The following is a 19,286-nucleotide window of genomic DNA, read 5'->3' as shown; positions in this document are numbered from 1 at the left end:
CATCACCTCCTGGTTTTCTTTGGTAGACATTGCAAGATTCTACAGAATGGATGACATTACTACAAGTACATGTTTTCTCATCAGTGAAGGAGAAAGATTAGTCTATGAGTAATGTTACGATAAATTACCCAAGTTACTTGTATTTCTAACAATTTGTGTTGTTCGTATCACGTGCCATAGTGTGCCTACTTACCTCAACAATGAGAGCCGCTAAGAAATTAGCCAGGGCTATAGCAAGTATAACAACCCGGAAGAGCATTTCAGGAATTTCCATTAACTGTTTGAAAAATTAGGAAAGCTTTTAAATATATTGATAGTCGATTTTCCGGTTCCAAGATGCATTGCGCGAGAGGGCGGCTTTTATGTTGTTACAGTTAGTCTAGTGTTGTCTTTATTACATTTGAAATAACATTTTTATCAGAAAATAATGGAAAGACATGATGACCTCTTTGATTATGAGTGATTTTATACAACAAAGATTAAACGCCATTCAATGATAGAGAGGTATTTTACGGGTAAACCCAGGGTACGGTCAGGTGACAACCACCACCCCCTCCACCCCACCCCCTGAGTAGCGCGTGCAAACACCTTAACGCGTACACAATACATGGCGTTGTATGGAGAGACACGCAATGCATTTTGGAACGGGCAACAGGTCTATTGTTATTTCAACAAAATGTAATGTATTACGTATGTACCGGTGATTACTTGCATCAGTGTGCACACATACAACTTGCACTGTAGTACGATATAGAAAACACTTGTGTTTGATACATTTGTACTTCAATAATCCATGGAAATTGTTGTAAGATCCTTAAAGCTATGAAAAAATGTGTCTTTTGATAAAAACATATGATTCTTACCATAAAGAACTCCCTCACTTTCTCACCTGGATAAATTACCAGATAGATTGTGATTCCGGTCAATACAACTAGACCAATTGTATAGGGTACTGAAAATATGTAATATCAAGTATTAGTACAATGAGATCTACATTCTGTGACATGTGACATTAAGACTAAATGTTTAGAGGGAACATCACTCTAGGAGATAAAGGCATTTTCATAAACTTTGGTGTCTGGGGAGTCATTTCATGATTTTATATCACCTACATTGCACTGCATTTCAGAGAAACACCAAAGTGAACTTCTGCCCCATTTGGGGATCAACAGAAATGTAACATGAATATTCATGACTCCTTAGTGCTTATTCAGAGAAAATGATTGTACAGAGTTAAGACTTCTGATATAACAGCAAATATGCAAATGAGACGAGCCATACGTATTGCAAATATGCAAATGTGGCGATCCATATGTAAAAATGATGATAGGTCCAGGTATAACAGCAAATATGCAAATTAGGTAGACCATACTTACTATTTGTATACAATGGTTTTCGGAATGGAGGTCCCTTCGAGAACAGGAAAGCTACAATTATATACTGGAAGGCTGCTACGTAGAATATCATCGTGCTTTCATAGCATAATATGTTCATATCCCCCTTGATTGGTACAACTGGTGAAAACCTGTACAACAACAACAAAGATGACGTTAGTGGAGATTACGAAATTTGGTTGTCGAGCTGGAATGATGAAATGATTTAGCTATATATAAATACCCTTAAACTAACTTCATTGAACTTTTATACGACTGATCCTAAAACGTGCTTAGATATTACTTCTGATCTGATTGTAATTAAACTGTGAAAAGACAAACTTATATGTATATTTGGTAACAGTTAACCTTGCTATGATAACTGCTTTTGTAGCTGGAAAGAAGTATGTAATAAGTGATACGTCACAGCAAACAAGCAACTGGACAGCACTAAGGTGGATGTGATTTAAGACATCATAAGTAGGCACCGTTCTAAACAACACATGCTGATCCATTTTGCGTATTGTTCATTTTAAATTTTGTCTTAAGTAAAATATGTCCTGGAGACAAATTTCCCTGAAAATCATACTTTTTCAATTCACTCCAAACTTTGAAATATGAAGGCTCCTTTCTTGTAATTTTAGAAATAATACGAGAAGTTTAGGGTTCGCTCTCTTGATTTCAAGGAAACTGTCAATCTTTTAACTTCTCATAGCGTTAGCACAGTATTCAGTGGCCATATTGGATTCTAAATTGGCGGCCATATTGGATTCTACAGCCATATTGGATTGTACGGCCATATTGAATTCTAAAACGACTACGGGTTTTGATATCATTTTGACCGCTATTTCGAAAAATGTACGACGATCCCTGGATTTCTCTATTGTTTTGAACTGAGAATAATTGAAGTGTTCTTGAACAAGAACGGATATTCATTTGTATTTGATAGACGATTTTGCCAATAAAGTGTCTGAGCTGGTATGCACCCCGTCAACTTACCATGGTCTAGATGTTAGAACAAAGAAGCCTGCAACTTGGAATATCAATTGTAACAAAATCATACAGATAATGGAGAAAATCATTGGTGCCTCCATCAGTTGAGTCTGTGGTTTCTTAGCAACAATCTTGGGATAAGCTTCATTTCTACCACCTGTTAACAAATATAGAATCACGAGAACATTGGTATTGTAAACGTTATAATTTAAGAACGTGGTGTGAGTCCTCTGCTGTACTCGGATTTGATTTTGAAATGCAGTCAACACTTCAAATTATAAAGTTATGGTATAAATTGCACTTAGAAGTGGAACACATGTTAATAGTACTGGAAATTGGTATTAATTCACAGCAAACAATCACTCTGTTTCAGGAGGGTGAGGCTTATTCATCTTAGCACTTTCAAAAAAAAAAAAATGTTTCTTTCTTTATGTATTTATTTATTTATTTTGCAAAAATTGGATTTGTGTCTTATAAGCCCAAGGGGCTGGATGTGGCAAGTGTTATGAACAACTGTGCCAGATCATATAAACAAATGTATACTTTAAGTCCACATAGGACACGTTAATAAATAAAATACAACAACAACAACAACTTAGCTGTATTTCGTATGCTTAGAAAACCAAGGAAAGTCATTTTCACCAAATACTACATCGCACACATCTCAACAGTACAGCCATACAATTTGGCTCAGGAAGGACCTGCTGTACGCTTTGTACTTACATAGCAAGGCCACCACCGTAGTGATAGCAATGTCCCAGTACATAAACATCCAATCACCAGGGAAGGATTGGATCTACAGACGAAGCAAATATATATCATAATACTTCGAGAGAGAAAGTAAAAAAAGATAAATTTCACAATAGAAGCAACTTGTCCCTTGTAACTTATGAAAGATTGGTGCAAATCAGTAAAAGTTGGTCATACCGTATTACCGTATATATGATGTCACAATACGACTAACTTTTACTGACATAAATAAACTGATGAAGTGTCCTGGAATCTACATCCGAGGCACCTAACGTTGTTTTATATAATTTCTAAAGTGTAATAAGGAGAGGACTTTTCGGCACCTTCAAATTCAGTTTTTATTGTTCATCTCTGATACAACGTTTGTGATCACTGGCATCTCTAAATCACGCCTACAACGGTTGTATTTTATTTTACTGTAGACATGAGGTGACTATATTCATCTGAAGTGCAGAGAAACAAAGAATGAATAACTATTGACTTACCGTGTTTAGAATCATGACTGAAATAAATTGTATCATACTATACATAGCCATGTATTTAAAAACTCCAAATGACGTCACCAGAGCTGCTCGTCCCTCCCTACAAATACAATAAATAATCAAGTTGTTTACTATTTTTGTAAATTTTGACAACTTCTAACAACGAATCCAAATGAATCAAATTGGAAAGATATCAATTTTCTTAAATCGGCATATATTGTAAAGGCTGAATAGAACATGGCGAAAAGTAAGAGATTTAGTTTGACCTGGAAGTTTATTTTGACGAGAATATCGACGGATAAATTAGAGATAGCAAGAAACGCTATCCATCGAAAGGTGCTAATAATCCCCCCCCCCAGTCTGTGACTTCGTTTTGAACTCATTTGTTATTGTATTGCGGATCACAAAGAAAGTTTTATGTACATACATTTTAAGGACATGTTATTTTCAAAAAGTATGTTTCAAATCTACACAAAATGATCAAAAAAAACATTGAAATTAACTGATCTAATGTTTTTACCTGACCAAAGTTGGAATACATTCTATATTTGCAGTCTTGGATGTGAATGGGGAAGCAACAGAGGCTTCTGCTTCTGACAAGGAAACCCCAGCATGTGCTGTCTTCAATGCTCCGCAGTCATTAGCGCCATCACCACACATACCAACATAATACCTTGAAGAACAGAAACGATGCATGGGCAAAATGTAAGCAATTCGAATCTAAATGATATTCGAATCCGAATATGAATCCAAACCCTATGTTTTGTTCAATAACTTTCAAGCTTCAGTCAAGTGAGTATGGCCAAATTACCACAAATAATGTGTACACCTATCTCCATTTGAGATTCGAACGTCAAGACATCATGCATCAATACGAGGTCAGGGGTCATAATTATGACGACAGTCTCATATATATTTAGTTGGAGCTAGAAAAAGAACAGTCCAAAGTTATTTTACTCAGAGATACAATGAATGTCAAAAACTTACTGTAGACTTTGAAGTGCCTCCACTAGCTGTGCTTTCTGGTCAGGTGCCATCCGAGCGAAAACTGTTCCTTTGAGTGCAATCTACACAGTAATTTAAACATAAGGAGCTAAGAATATTACGTTTCTATGACTACAGTAGAAGTAAATTTCAAAAGTACGGAAAGTATATCAAACACATCGAAATACAACTGGAAAATACAAAATAAATTGTTTGTTCACACTGTTCCCTGTTTCTTAGAGTCTGTTTTCTATGTTGTTTAGTCTCTGAGTGCATACGCATTAACTGTCCAAGTACTACCTTCCGATGTGTGATAATATTCAGACGTACTTGTATACATATATCCTACTCAAGAGCCAATGCAGCCTAAACCCTGTATATGCATTTCACCATATCTCATATAATCTGCCTTGTATATAATGAATGACACACAATTATTTAAGGAAAGACAGAAATTGTCAAGACCACATATAACACATTTGTTACAACAAGTATCCTTCGGGTTTGTCAAATAATGTGTGTGTATCGTCGGTTTTACCTTGGGTACTAGTTCTGGGAAGTGTTCCAGGATAACAGCAAATGTTTTGCCATCCATTGCCAAGTGATAGGTACTGTGGTCTCTTCTATCAAGGACATTACTGTCAATGGTAATCTTGACACTTTCAGGGTCCTGATAAAGAATACAAAGTGTTACAGCTATTCTTTGAAACCACAGGGACATTAAGTGTAATGCTCAGGAGATGTAGGTAACTTTGTTATATTCATACACAAAGAATAAAGAAAGAACACAGTGTGTTTTTCAATGATTATTGTTGATTGCAGAAAGCTCCTTGAATATATCATGTCTTTGCTCTTGAATGCATGGCATAAACGACGTAACATTCACCCCTTAGAACATTACAGGGAGATTACAAACTATGCAGTGACATGTTAGTATTATACTTTAGTCATCAAGGTAATCATTTGACATTTAAAAGCAGAAACACAAAAAGGGAATGCGTAAATAAAAACTTATTACCTCAACATTGTCGACGAGGGCGCTATTCTCGTTAGTATCCTTGGAGTCTTGTGATCCGTTTGACTTGCTGAAAGCTCGTCCATGCATCTCTTGTCCGACGATGGTATATTGTATGTGTGCGTCAGTGTCCAGGGTAGGAGGGTGGGCTTCAACACGTAGTACCATTTCTTTCTGTTCAATCATTGCACATTTTCGTGCTACGTGTATCGCCGTGAGAATGTTATCACCTGAAAGTTAGTTACCAATGATATAACTCTTTGTTCTCATCGTTCTCCAATCTCTCAAGACATGAATGAAATGGCCACAAAAAATGTACTTCCACTGATGTTTTCATTGGATATTTGGAAATGGCCCCTCCCCAAATCGTTTCCTCATACACATATCGGTTCAGTACTATTCGTGGTGATGAGTCACATTTGATGCTTCTTTTAGGTACATTGTATGTACTACGGTGTATGGTTATGTCATGCAGACGTACGTACATCTCTCTTTCTTTTGTACATGTCTCTGTCTGTCTGTCTGTCTGTCTGTCTGTCTGTCCTCCCCTTCCCTCTCTCTTTCACACACACACACACACACACACACACACACACACACACACACTCTCTCTCTCTCTCTCTCTCTCTCTCTCTCTCTCTCTCTCTCTCTCTCTCCATGGTTCACAAGAACACGATAACAAAGCACATACGTTCATGTAATAGCTTTAAACACATGGTATGTACGCAAAATCTGCAAAAACAATTATGCAATAGAACCTACCCGTTACCATGACAGTTCGGATTTTCGCCTTCTTCAGTTTCTTTATGGCGGGAATGGTCTCCGACTTTATTGTATTCTGCATGATCAATAATCCTAGGAATGTGAGATTATTTTCCACTTCATCTCTGAAAATTGGAAAATCAAACACTTACGCTTTAATTTTACTAGTAGAGACTTTGAAAGATATAGTTAAGTCAAAGTTTGAATTCTGGGACGATATGCAAACTTTTGTAAAGGTTAGGTAGCTTTAACTGAAGGATTTAGTAGATAGCGGAAATTAAATCGTCCAATAGGGAAATTGCAAACCCGCCATCTTGAATGTTGCATCATGGGAAATGTGAAAATACATACTAATCCAAAAGTATTGTAAACAGTAATGCTACATAGTTTTTAACCACAAATAATAAATTCATAATCCATTCATAACTCCTGATTAGGTATTACGATAACCACAGATAATCCCATAGTCCTTTGCGTCTGAGCATGCTCAGTCTGGATTGCAAGTTCCCTATTGAATTGAACTGCTATGAACAAAAATTTATCCTAAGTCATAACACTGTCCATAGCTAATAATAACTCATATGTGTTTGCAATGTAGACTACTACCGTTTGCTGACTTAAAGGTTGTCTCATTACTATAATGTGTGTTCAATGAGTAGACAGTGTGAAGACTCTTATCACTCAGCCAAGGGACAAAAACAATTTTACCGCGTTGATGAGTAAGACTGCTTAGGGAACTGAAATATCAAAAGATGTCAAAAGGTTATAGTTATCAGCTGGATTTTAATTGTTTGTCGAAGGACAACAGTTGTGTCCTACAAAAAACGTTTTGAGTAAAAAATTCAAATAAATTTATAAATAAATAAATAGCTGACGTTTCATGATTAACCCTTCTATGTTGTCTATTGTCATAATTGTGTCAATTATACGTTTTTCATTAGAAGCGAATCTTTGATGATAAATCTACTAGTTGCTTGAAATGATTGGACGTGTTTAGTAGTGGAATAAAATCTGAATATTTAAAAATGAATAATAAACTTAAAGTCAAGTAGTCATCAAGTGCGCATGTCCCGTTAAAGTGCTTTGTATTTTTTATTATGCCATGCACACGATGCATCACATCATGATCACTATTTGAATTCATATCCATCCCACGTTCCAAGTATCATGTTAAATTCGGTTTATTTGCACGACGATTGGTTTTTTTTCTGGGAAAAAGTCATTCGTAAATAATGTAAATATCTGCTCTGAAATAAAAGTTATTTTGGTGTCCCTAGCTACGGGCTACAGTTTCGTAGCGTGGGACCCCGATTCGCATGCGTGTGAATTGGACGCCTGTTGCCCTTTAGAGGTGACAGATCTGCATTTACCTCGTTATCTTCTTAATGTCATTGTAAGATATATCTCCCGGAAGGTTTCTGAATGCAATGGCGAGAACACGCAATCCTTGGTGAGTGTATTCATGCAGGACATCATAGAAGTCATCAGGAACTGTGGACAAGTAAGCAGAAATGGAAATAACTTAAGGCAAGATATATACTGGAAAGTATCAAGCGACAATAACCATTTAAAGGTATGTATTTGAACCATGAGAGGAAATGGTATGATGATATGACAACAGTTGCTAATTTCTGATTATAACTATATTTCTAAAGGAAAACGATACAGAATATCAATGTTGCCATCATTTGTGTTGTCATACAACAAAATGTTTTGACTTTTTACCCAGGGAACAATTTTAATACTGAATGTTAATCTTCTAGTCAGTTGTCATATAAAACAAAGAAGTTGAAAACAATACCCATCGTTTCAAGGTTACATCCATGATATATACATGATTTAAACACAACCACCCTGGCAGTTAAACTGATAGATTCATCGCTTGTTGGCGCTCTATTTTCATGGGGCACAACTTCGCACAAGCTGAGTTAATACTGATGGGTAATAAAATGTACTCATAGTTTTCTACCTACTGAAGCATACATCACCATCACTTGTAATTGACTGAACTCAAACCTGGTATCAGGATATAACTTATAAATGATCAAATGATGTAATTTATCATATAAGTATACAAACATATCCAGGGAATCCCTAACAGTGTTTTATGTGAATATTTTCACTTGAGTGAGTGAAACACTTATAAGGTCAGATTGTGTCACTTTAACCATAAAATACAATTGTAAAGAGTGAATAACGAAGTTGTCGCAACGACGACGGTTAATGAAACATGCAAATCGACTCGTGCGTCGTATGTTAATAAGAACGATGTAAATATAGAATTTAACAAAGTTGTTGTTTCATGTCTAAACCCTTATTCTTTGCATAGTTTCACTCTAGTTGAGAGTGAAATTAAAATAGCTATGTGAATGACTTACAGAAAGAAGAACGCAAGCGACACAGGTTAATAACTCACCTGTTGCGTTATCACAAAGCGATGCAACCTTCTCTGGTGCTCCTTTTACAAAGATTTGCATATTCCCAGCGCCATTAGTTTGAGTTATAACACTCATTCGTTGCAGGGCTGACGAAAACGTGAACTGTCTTAGGATACCAATTTCTGCAGAACTCTGCTGCCAATTAAAAGATTGTCTTTATTTCATTGATTTTGAAATGATAGCGTCAATAATTGTTGCCAATAGTGACTGGTTTGTCAAGTAACGATGGGATGGGATGGGATAGAATACAGTAGTAAAGGATGGGATATGATGATGGTGTGGGACCACTCGGACGGTATAGGAAGGGATGAGAAGGGATATGATATGATGGGATGGAATATGATAAAATAGGATAGGATAGGATGGGTGGGGATGTAAATGGATAGTATGGGGGGGTTATATTATCTTTCTTTCTAATACTTTGAAGTGCTAAATTAATTCAGACATTTGACTAGACATTTGTTAGTTTACAAAATAACCAATCTCCTTCTCAAAGCATACTTCTTGTTCGTGTCTATGGCATACGCAATATTTTACAACTGGTTCAGTTCAGTGTCAATGGGTCATGTAGTTAGATCTAAGGTGAACAATAAATATTACCCTACAACAGTTTGAGTGTATAGAAAGGGGAAATTCTACTGAACGATAACTTACCTGTTGAGGAGAGGGCTGATGACCGTCAACTTCATCCTCAGTCATCTGTTCAGGCCATGGAGCTGATCGTACAATTGTTGGCATGTAGTTATCAAAACCTGTCACATCACCATCTTCTGGTTCTTTCAAATGCTTAAGGTGTATCAGTCAAAATGGACATAAAGACACAGCAAAGCATCACAATACACTTTAGTATTTTTGGAATATGCAGTCTTTTACCTATTAAGTATATCACATGCAATCTTATTGATGAATAATACTCAAAGAATGACGGCTAGTCTGGTCAAGAACAATTCTGACTGTCAGAGATTTATATTCCCGAGTGTTAGGGGGTCAAAGTCGAATTTCTAGTTCTGGAGATTTTATAAAAATACTGACTTTCTCGTGAGTATAGCATATCATGTTTTAGTAGTTTAAGAATATGGAAACATGTCAACAGTTTTCCATTTACGTTGCACTATCCGCCATCTTGTCGACAGGAATTTAAGAATAGTTACGGTATTTCAATCGTCTGCTCAGGGTACATGATTTCTCGCGCTATTGACAGTTCGGTGTCTCACATTCGAGCAATGCAAACGTAACACTGTTACTTCCGTGAAAACTACACTCACTTATACCACCATATTTGTATGAGTGTACCTATTTGAATACTTATTCAGGGTTGCTGCCAAAAATGACAGCTGAAGTTGAAAAATCATAGTGATTTTCCGTCTACCTATTTTCACCCACCCATTTTAAGGCATCAAACATCTGTAAGTCCAGGGGGTCTCCTCGTAGTTCACCTTCAATTATGGTCAACGAGTGACAGGTGGCCATACAGTGCAGGACGGGTCCATCCGGGAGCTTACTTGGATCCTCAACAAGTTCAAAACTGTTAAGGAACAAACATATATTGTGATGAACTCCTAGAAATGATAAGCGTTGCTTTCGCAGACAAGATATAGATAATAGTGTAAATATAGAGAATACGAATAATAAGAACATAATGAAATAGCTGTGAACGGTCGAGTGACCTTTATTTAATAAAGTACCTTGCACCACAGGTACTGACTTATTCAGTGAAAAAATGAGTGAAGTAGAATATATATTTATTTTAATGTGTTAAAATCCAGAACACACATATATATCAAAATACATATAAAAGACAGTTACTTTACAAAAATAGCTCAAATCAAGCTAACAGCTTATTGGAATTTAGGGATAAATAGCGGCCTTAGCGAAATGAAGTCATCACAGGCAAATATAGCTGAAAATGTGATCGTCAAATATAAAGGAATGGAAGATGTGCAGACCAAATTGACATATTGAGTACCTCAGAAAATAGAGGTCGAAGTGTGACAGTGCTTATCGCAGTGAAGCTATTGCATACGGAAATGCGCAGTTACAGCAAAATGGTCAGTGAATTGCAGCAAAAGGGTAAGTGGCAATAGCGACAATTCTGGAAGCAAAACATTTATTCATTATAAGGGTGCAAGTATTAGTGAAACTGACCAATATTCATAGAAGATTGAAGTTTGGTGCAAGTGACACTTACTCGTCCTCCCTTGGATCGTTGAAGACATGGCGCCCATTTCTTTCTCAACAAAACTTTCAATCAATTTTCGAAAAGTCGTGAAATTATGTAAAGTGGTATGACACCATTTTGACATGTGAAGGCAAGTATCTACTTTCTCGGTAGACATGGAGGGCGCTACGACATGATAGTTTGACCCCACAGAAGATCCGGCACACAAGTGGAAGTTTGTATTGTGGTGATTTCTAGCTTACCTACTTTGCAAAAGGACGAGCAAGTCTTCGTTGTGTGTGAGTAAAATGTGCAAAAAAAATTATACGAATATGCCGAGTGGCAGAAAAGAATGGAATCAGTAAGATTAGTGTTTCGTCCAAACCTTTCAGTTTCCTTGCCATTATTTAATTTAACAGGCATAGCTGAAGGTTTGCTGTAAGTGAAGCAATAGTACAATGTGAAAAAGTGACATGCGAACGAGGATGAGAAATAAAGGATAGAAGAAACACTACTGTATAGAAAGAAGAAAAGGGATAACTAGTACTTGATGTTATGAATACTACGAAATGAATAATTTGGTGGTAAATGATAATGATATTAGTCAGAATGGAAAACGTAATAGAAATGAATGAACTCGGTCTGGATCTGCCAATAGCTGTCCCCGTATCAGTGTGTTAGGTCAATGTTACCATGTGATACTTCAGGCAATGTGAATGGCTAACCAGTATCACATGACATTGTTAACCCAATCAGATTGCCCAAGGTATCCCATAGAATGGTTCCCAGAAAGAGGCTAGTTGGTACCATAGAGGGAAGAAAGTGATTCTTAGTATCATTAAAAAGTTAGCTTATTCAAGGTGATGTGTCGGTGGCGATAGATAAATATATATATATTTCCTATTGTACATACCCATCTCCTGAGATTGGGGCAACACCAAGTAGTTCAAGATGATCCTCTGTCAACGTTCCAGTCTACAAAGTAATTATAACGAATATACTAAATTAATGTGATGCTGCAGCAGTTTTTCCCCGTCCCCTAACAAGTTCATAGTTCTGTGATTTGTTCATTTCGAGGAGTGTTTTCCTTTGCTATGATAACTCATGGCCTTAATTGTCATAGTATGAAGTCAACACTTTTAAGCGCCCACCTCTACAACTATTAGAGAAATAGTTTACTCCTTCTCATTCTAAGTACCTAGGCTATTACTATGATTTCACTATGTGTTATCTTGTGGAGGCACACGTTATGACGTCACCATATATTGCTTTGTGCAGGCATATATTATACTTATCGTCACCGTGCCTTACCTTGTCACAATTTCGTACCATGTCCAAACATATTGTGACGTCACAATTTCGTACCATGTCCAAACATATTGTGACGTCACAATTCCGTACCATGTCCAAACATATTGTGACGTCACAATTTCAAACCATGTCCAAACATATTGTGACGTCACAATTTCGTACTATGGCCAAACATATTGTGACGTTACCATGTCTTACCTTGTTAAAGCACACACTACCATTACGTCATCACATTATTTGAACGTCATCATGTCACATCACTATGACGTCACCATACCTCAGCTTGTCGGACAAACAGCATTACTATGACATCATCGAGTCTTACCTTGTCGAAGCAGACGACATCCAATGTTCCGCTGACGTTGATTCGTTGCGGGCTGATACAGTAAATGCCGAGTTTCTTCAAACGGCCTTGGGCGTATACCATGCCTATGGTTAAAGCCGCAGGCAAGGCTGGTGGCACAGCGATTGTGAAGATATCCAGGCCCTTGATGACAATATCTTGAATTGTGGCCTACCAAGAAGATAATGGTAAAAAGTATATTACATTTAAATAATGAGCCTATGATTATATGTGGTCACAACCATTTAATTGGTACCAACATTAATAGAATAATATTTGATTTACCATAATCCACCAATCAAGATGGCGGACTTGTAACTTGTAAGTCTTCCCTCTTGAACACTTGAACTCACTGGCACAAATGTACGAAATGTACAATGCAGCTGGGTTATAGGCTTACTATAACATGGAGCGGTGTCGTGAATTGTGTACGGGACACGGTCAGAATAAGTAATCAAATATGACAAATCGAAATATTGCAGTAAACTTACCTAATGGCATCCCAATTCTTTGAAAATGTAAAGTAACGTAGAAAATTGAAAATGACATAGAGAGGGAAGTACAAAAATAATATACTCTAAAGTCGCTTTGTATGAGAAAAGGAAAATGAACTCACATCATGCAGAACTTTGATGGTTATGATGTAAACGAATCCGATGGCCGCTGTAATGAAAAAAAATAACATGTTACAAAGGTAATTATAAAATTATCACAAAAGCGAAAGGAATGATATATTTTAAATACGACAGTTGTATTATTTTTGAAATAATCACCCCTGTGTTGTTTTGTTGCCGTATCACTGAAATGCAACCAACTCAAAACAAATCTATCAAGGATACTCACCTATTATGGCCAGTACACCAATGAAACGCAGAGCATCACGGTAAAGTTTGAAATCCATGGGTTTGGGAAACAAAATAGTTCTCACTAAAGTTCCCTTTGCTGTTATAAATCCTGTGATTGTAAAATGATATAATGGGGGTTTAATTTATCCTTTTCCATCATATATTTCAATCAACTTGTTTTACACAATCTAAATTTATATCAGTTTTTATATGACGTCACATCATCCTAAGTTATGACGTCATATATATTATATCATATCTGTTTTTTTACCTTGTGTCATAATTGAGCATATCTAACTCTCTATTGTCATAAAGTGTTACATCATATCATACCATATCATATCAAATCATAAAATATAATATGTGAAATCATTATACCTTATTGTGTCTTTTAGCATATCGCATATCATAAATCGTTAAATGTTACATATATTACCATATCAGTCATCTAATATCATATCATAGTCACACCATACCATATCATATCATATCATATCATATCATATATCATATCATATATCATATCATATCATATCATATCATATCATAATCACAATCATTCAAGAAGCCATGGTATTCACATCTTATTCAGTCAAAACCGTACCAGTTTATCTGTATTCTTCGTAATATACAATGAAAACACAAAACCCAACAACCAAAATTAATAATTTCGACGTTTTAAGAATTTAAAAAATACTTAAATATATTGTAATCAAGCAAAGAAAATGACGTGTATTCGACGTTAACTCTTACCAGTCCTAATTACCACAGCTTTAACGTCTTCCTTTCCAACTTTACGACATTGTATTACGTCAGTGCCGCAAAACAGGGTGTTTCTCTTATGGCCTTCCTGATTGTATATTTCATCTGCAGCGGTGCCAATGTTTTGGATTGGTGTTTTAGTAACAGGCACGGATTCACCTTGAATTTCAAGAGAAAATTACATTATCAATGTTATTCTAACTAAACTGAAAGTGTTGAAAATGCACATATCGAATTTGTATGGTCGTGCGATATACATGTGCAGTTGAACTGCGCATGCGTTTTGTTTGTTGACAACCTAATCTGGGCGAAGATACTGTTGTCTTAAATGCTAAACTTCCATGCAGAAAGAGTTCTGTCCCGTCAGCCGTCAGATTGTTAAATCGATGCTAAGTTGTATTGTGTAGCTTGTCTTTGTTTTTACCCGTCTTTTTCAGGGTTTTTTTGTGTATATTATTTTTATTTATTTTGTTGTGAGCTGTAAACTGACGACCATATTCAATTTTAACTTTATTTGTATGAAGCCAGCGTTCAAGTAGGGGAAAAGACTCGTAAATCGTGCAAATTTCTGTTCAGAAACAACGGTTTTACGCGTCCTTAGTTACTGACAAGGTTTTCGTAGCGTGGGACCCCTAGGCGTTCGTGTGAATGGGACGACTGCAATGCTTTAATATGTCATATGTGTTGAACTCACCAGTCAGCATACTCTCATTTACAATACATGAACCAGAGGTGAGAACTGCATCACATGTCATTAGACAACCTTTGGCAGGGAGTACTATTACATCACCAGGTACCAATTCATCTTCCAAAACCTCATCAGACACTGTGAAAGAGGACAGATATTGAATTGAAGGTCATGTGAATGACATTGTTCAGGAACTTAGAAAATAGACACCTACTATCCTACATACCGAGGCATTAGTGATTTTATAGAGATTGCACAACTACTCATTAATTTAAATCATACGGCATCTGATAAGGAAGATCTTTGTGGTCAAGAGTAGCGTTAGGCCAACAATGAAAGTCAGGAATCTCCATCGACACCATACTCAAAGCTGACATATTGTACTCTAAGAAATCATACCTATATATCTATCTTTTTCTGTACATGTGCTATAATATATTCGTTCGTTTTGATCCACCGTTGTGACTCTTTGCTGCTCTCTGTGCTGTCATCTTTTTTCTTTGTTTCATTTGTACTATATTGCAAACAAATGTGACTATGTATATGTGTATTGATTATTATTATAATATTAATTATTTATCATAAGTACGCCTTGTATCTTTACCTTCTATATTTTGTCAGGATATGGACCATGGACTAGATTAGTTTCTAGTAAACTATTTCCATGGTCCTCACCAGAGCATTTTCTTTTATTGTATTTGTATTTTCCTCTTTGCATTGTTATTATCTTATGTTTCCGGTGAAATAAAATTCAATTCAATTCAATACCTCAAAACTTCAAAAGGTGTGATGCATACTAAATGTAATGGCCATTCTACTTACCACCGTTACCCCTATAAACAGTCATTTTGGTTTTAGATTCAACCATTTTTCTCAGAGTCACCGATTGCTGGACATTGGGAGAAAAAGTCCACTGGTTAATTGCCTAATCATATATTCGACAAAATTGTAAGTAAAATTTGTCAGATTTTGAATTAAGAATAGAAGTCATACTGTATAAAGTTATTTTTCATACAGATTAAAACAATAATATTGTAGTTACCTTTCGAGTGTTGTAGACAGTTACGCTGATAAATGTGACGGACATCAAAATGATAGCAACGGAGAAATAAATATAGTTGTAGCCGATAATCCATAGTAATACACTGTATAATTGGAAGACGTAGAAGGGATTCAGGGCCTGTCATACGAAAGAGTAGAAAAGCATTTTAATCATAAGGTCATTCTACAGATCATGTAGCTGTTAGTATAAGTGCACATGTGTAAATGTAACACTACTGTACAGGTGTAACTTTAACAGCCATGGTTTTGAAACGTCACTTTTTATTATTTCCAAGATGATTTCTTGAAAATGCATTCCCTTTTAAACACAGTGGACCGAAATAATGTGACGTGTCATGTTGTATTTTTGTACAGAGTACTAATATGTATTGTATTGCATGTTTACCTTCCGTAAGAAAGGGTAATGTCTGTCTGTCCGTCTGTTTGTATGTAGGTGTCTGTCTGTCTGTCTGTCTGTCTGTCTGTCTGTCTGTCTGTCTGTCTGTCTGTCTGTCTGTCTGTCTGTCTAGATCTGTGGATACGATATTCTGTTTGTCCCTACAGAACGAATGCATTCATTTCAGTTTAGTTAAAACCAATGCAACATAGTATTTCATAGATTGAATGATTTTGCATGCAAAAGTACAATTAAATAAAAAGGTTGTAAACTCACTTCTGTCACAAAGAGATATGCTATTGATCTCAATCGCACTTCTATTTTGTTCCTTCCATATAGTTGACGTCTGTAGGTAAAAGAAAAGACATACTCATAACTGTATTAGGATTATACCACATCAGATACTCAAAAATGTAACACTGGGTAAATATTGAAATCACAAAAATGTTGGTAGTATCAATATTGAATAGTTCTAATGCATAGCAACGTACTCAAATAATCAGATTTATAGTTTTCATACAGCCTTCATTGATTGGTTTAGGTCATGTCACATGGTATGGACTAGTGACCCATAGTGACCTCAATTTGCATAGAGCATGCAGTAGTCGTATTCTGTTTTCCCTGGGCACTACCCATGTAGCATGGAAGTCCTACCGGTGATTTAATTTGTTTAGACCATGGAAAGAATATGTGCCTGGATAATGTGATGTATTATAAAACACCATCGTCGTAAAGCACATTCACCTCTTTTACGGCACCGTCTTAGACGCACCATCCAGATTTCGCAGTGTCGCGGAAGAAATAACAGTTCTGGTTTGCGAGATGTAAAACGCTTTAATATTGCCTTGCCTTATTCAGGCACTAGTAGACGACATATTATCCCTAGTGTTCTTACATATCAACTATTTCCCATGGCGAAATATTTGCTGCAATAGCTAGGCAATAATTATACACTAGCATATAGATGTTCCATTTTAGAATCAGTTTGTAGTTTCTAAAATTATATAAAATACCTAATATTTCCTAAATCTATGATTCTCACCTAAACGTTAATGTTAGGTACTCGTGTAAATATTTATAACTTACCTTTTTTCCTGTTCCTCCACTGAAAACCCGGTGTATTTTGTGAAGAAGTCTCCACACGCAGTACACTCATCCAAACCCCTATCGGAAGGAAAGCGATCATTTCAGTGTTAGTTTTGTAAAACTAGTGTTAGTTTTGTAAGTACACAAACATAATCATGATGTCGCCTTACTCATTTGTACTTCCACCTTCCTAATGGCAAACTCTTAATTTTTTTGGGAATTTACTGAGAAATAATTGTTTTATAAACTGCGCCCTCTGGTGATTAAATAGAACAAAACGAACAAAAAAGCAACAAGCCTGGCGCAGAAATTTAATTTAAAGTACAATATCATCATTATTGTTTAGATTAACATAACCCCTTCAGTGTCAAGTGGAGTCTTTGACTTCATCACACTCGAGAAATTCACTTTCGCGCCTTAATTTGTACTGTAAAGTAGAGGCAACATCACTATAAAATATTTTTTTCCGTTCTCCCCTCTTAGAGAGTATCTTTTGGGAGAGCGCGTGTGCCGTTAAAATGCTTAGTGGTTTTACGACAAGACCTCATGACTTTACGACAATATCTTATGATTTTACGACAATACCTCATGATTTTACGACAATATCTTATGATTTTACGACGATATCTTATCATTTTACAAGACCTCATAATTTTACGACGATATCTTACGATTTTACGACGATATCTTACGATTTTACGACAATATCTTATGATTTTACGACAATATCTTACGATTTTACGACAATATCTTATGATTTTACGACAATGTCTTACGATTTTACGACAATATCTTATGATTTTACGACAATATCTTATGATTTTACGACAAGACCTCATGATTTTACAACAATATCTTATGTTTTTACGACAATATCTTACGATTTTACGACAATACCTCATGATTTTACGACAATATCTTATGATTTTACGACACTGCCTCGTGATTTTACGACAATCCTCATACAGCTTTTACGACACTTTAGCACACAGTGGGCTCTTAGTACTTTGCACAGGATATTCCTCACAATGACTCACCTAAGCTTGTAGAAATCTTGAACATACGGGTCCCAAAGATACTTTATCTTTTGATACTTGAAGTAGCATAGCTTGTTGTTGTCATCGACAATGTCTGCCGAGTTCATGTTCTGCTGAGAAGAAAAAAGAATGTTTTATAAATGAAATTCGGAACACAAGTTCGATCTTACATTACTTAAAATCAGATTATCTTTTTAGGTAGAATGTGCCCTGAGAACCGATTTTACTTAAAACCAAGTTCTTAAAATGTCTCAAAATTTGCCACATGAAAGTTCGTTCCCTGTCCTCTTAAACCAACTACAAAATTTGGATTTTCACCTTGACTCCTTTTCAAGCAATTCCACAATCTTTCGTTTTCTCATAGGTAAATATTCGGCGGCCATATTGGATTCTTTTAAGTTGATTTTTATTTCAAATATGTGTACGGTGACCTCTATGTTTTAAATTCAAATTGACGAAGGGTTTATACTACGTTAAACTTACGGTGTCATCAGCCATATCAGCGTTGGCTTGAATTTTGGTCCCAGAAACCATTCTCTCCTTATCCCTGGCATCGTCCAAAGGCTCCGTAGATGTATCTGATGGACTCTTATTCCGAAGTAATTTCCTCCTTTGAAACGACGCATCGCTGGAATGAAAACGAAAGTAGTATAAGAAAAATTGTGTTTCAACTTGAAGGGCGTTATCGCAAAGTGTCGACTATTCCCCTCGTTTTTTTTTCAGACATCGAATCTATCACCACGTTCATTCATTCATTCATTCATTCATTCATTCATTCATTCATTCATTCATTCATTCATTCATTCATTCATTCATTCATT

General features: G+C 36.0%; 1 protein-coding gene across 2 annotated transcripts in view; it reads right to left on the bottom strand.

Annotated features, from left to right (window-relative positions):
• Positions 1–19,286, bottom strand: part of LOC144451175 (polyamine-transporting ATPase 13A3-like) — a 64,262-nt gene that overhangs the window by 3,316 nt on the left and 41,660 nt on the right. Inside the window, exons 6-32 of one of the 2 annotated variants that reach the window (XM_078141971.1) lie at positions 18,949–19,093; positions 18,466–18,578; positions 17,429–17,506; positions 16,619–16,688; positions 15,947–16,084; positions 15,727–15,793; positions 14,911–15,042; positions 14,208–14,375; positions 13,453–13,563; positions 13,226–13,272; positions 12,592–12,780; positions 11,869–11,930; positions 10,181–10,322; positions 9,452–9,583; positions 8,776–8,929; positions 7,730–7,850; positions 6,360–6,484; positions 5,601–5,827; positions 5,121–5,252; positions 4,586–4,665; positions 4,119–4,271; positions 3,602–3,698; positions 3,090–3,162; positions 2,373–2,523; positions 1,377–1,525; positions 864–952; positions 194–277 (exon numbers count right to left, since the gene is read on the bottom strand). In XM_078141971.1, coding sequence (XP_077998097.1) covers positions 194–277; positions 864–952; positions 1,377–1,525; positions 2,373–2,523; positions 3,090–3,162; positions 3,602–3,698; positions 4,119–4,271; positions 4,586–4,665; positions 5,121–5,252; positions 5,601–5,827; positions 6,360–6,484; positions 7,730–7,850; positions 8,776–8,929; positions 9,452–9,583; positions 10,181–10,322; positions 11,869–11,930; positions 12,592–12,780; positions 13,226–13,272; positions 13,453–13,563; positions 14,208–14,375; positions 14,911–15,042; positions 15,727–15,793; positions 15,947–16,084; positions 16,619–16,688; positions 17,429–17,506; positions 18,466–18,578; positions 18,949–19,093 — 3,229 coding nt within the window. The remainder of the gene's footprint in view (positions 1–193; positions 278–863; positions 953–1,376; positions 1,526–2,372; positions 2,524–3,089; positions 3,163–3,601; positions 3,699–4,118; positions 4,272–4,585; positions 4,666–5,120; positions 5,253–5,600; positions 5,828–6,359; positions 6,485–7,729; positions 7,851–8,775; positions 8,930–9,451; positions 9,584–10,180; positions 10,323–11,868; positions 11,931–12,591; positions 12,781–13,225; positions 13,273–13,452; positions 13,564–14,207; positions 14,376–14,910; positions 15,043–15,726; positions 15,794–15,946; positions 16,085–16,618; positions 16,689–17,428; positions 17,507–18,465; positions 18,579–18,948; positions 19,094–19,286) is intronic. The other variant, XM_078141972.1, reaches the window with a different exon arrangement.

The sequence above is a fragment of the Glandiceps talaboti genome, chromosome 21 (genome assembly GCF_964340395.1).
Source record: "Glandiceps talaboti chromosome 21, keGlaTala1.1, whole genome shotgun sequence".
NCBI classification, from domain to species: domain Eukaryota; kingdom Metazoa; phylum Hemichordata; class Enteropneusta; family Spengelidae; genus Glandiceps; species Glandiceps talaboti.
This window is presented reverse-complemented; position numbering and strand designations above follow the sequence as displayed.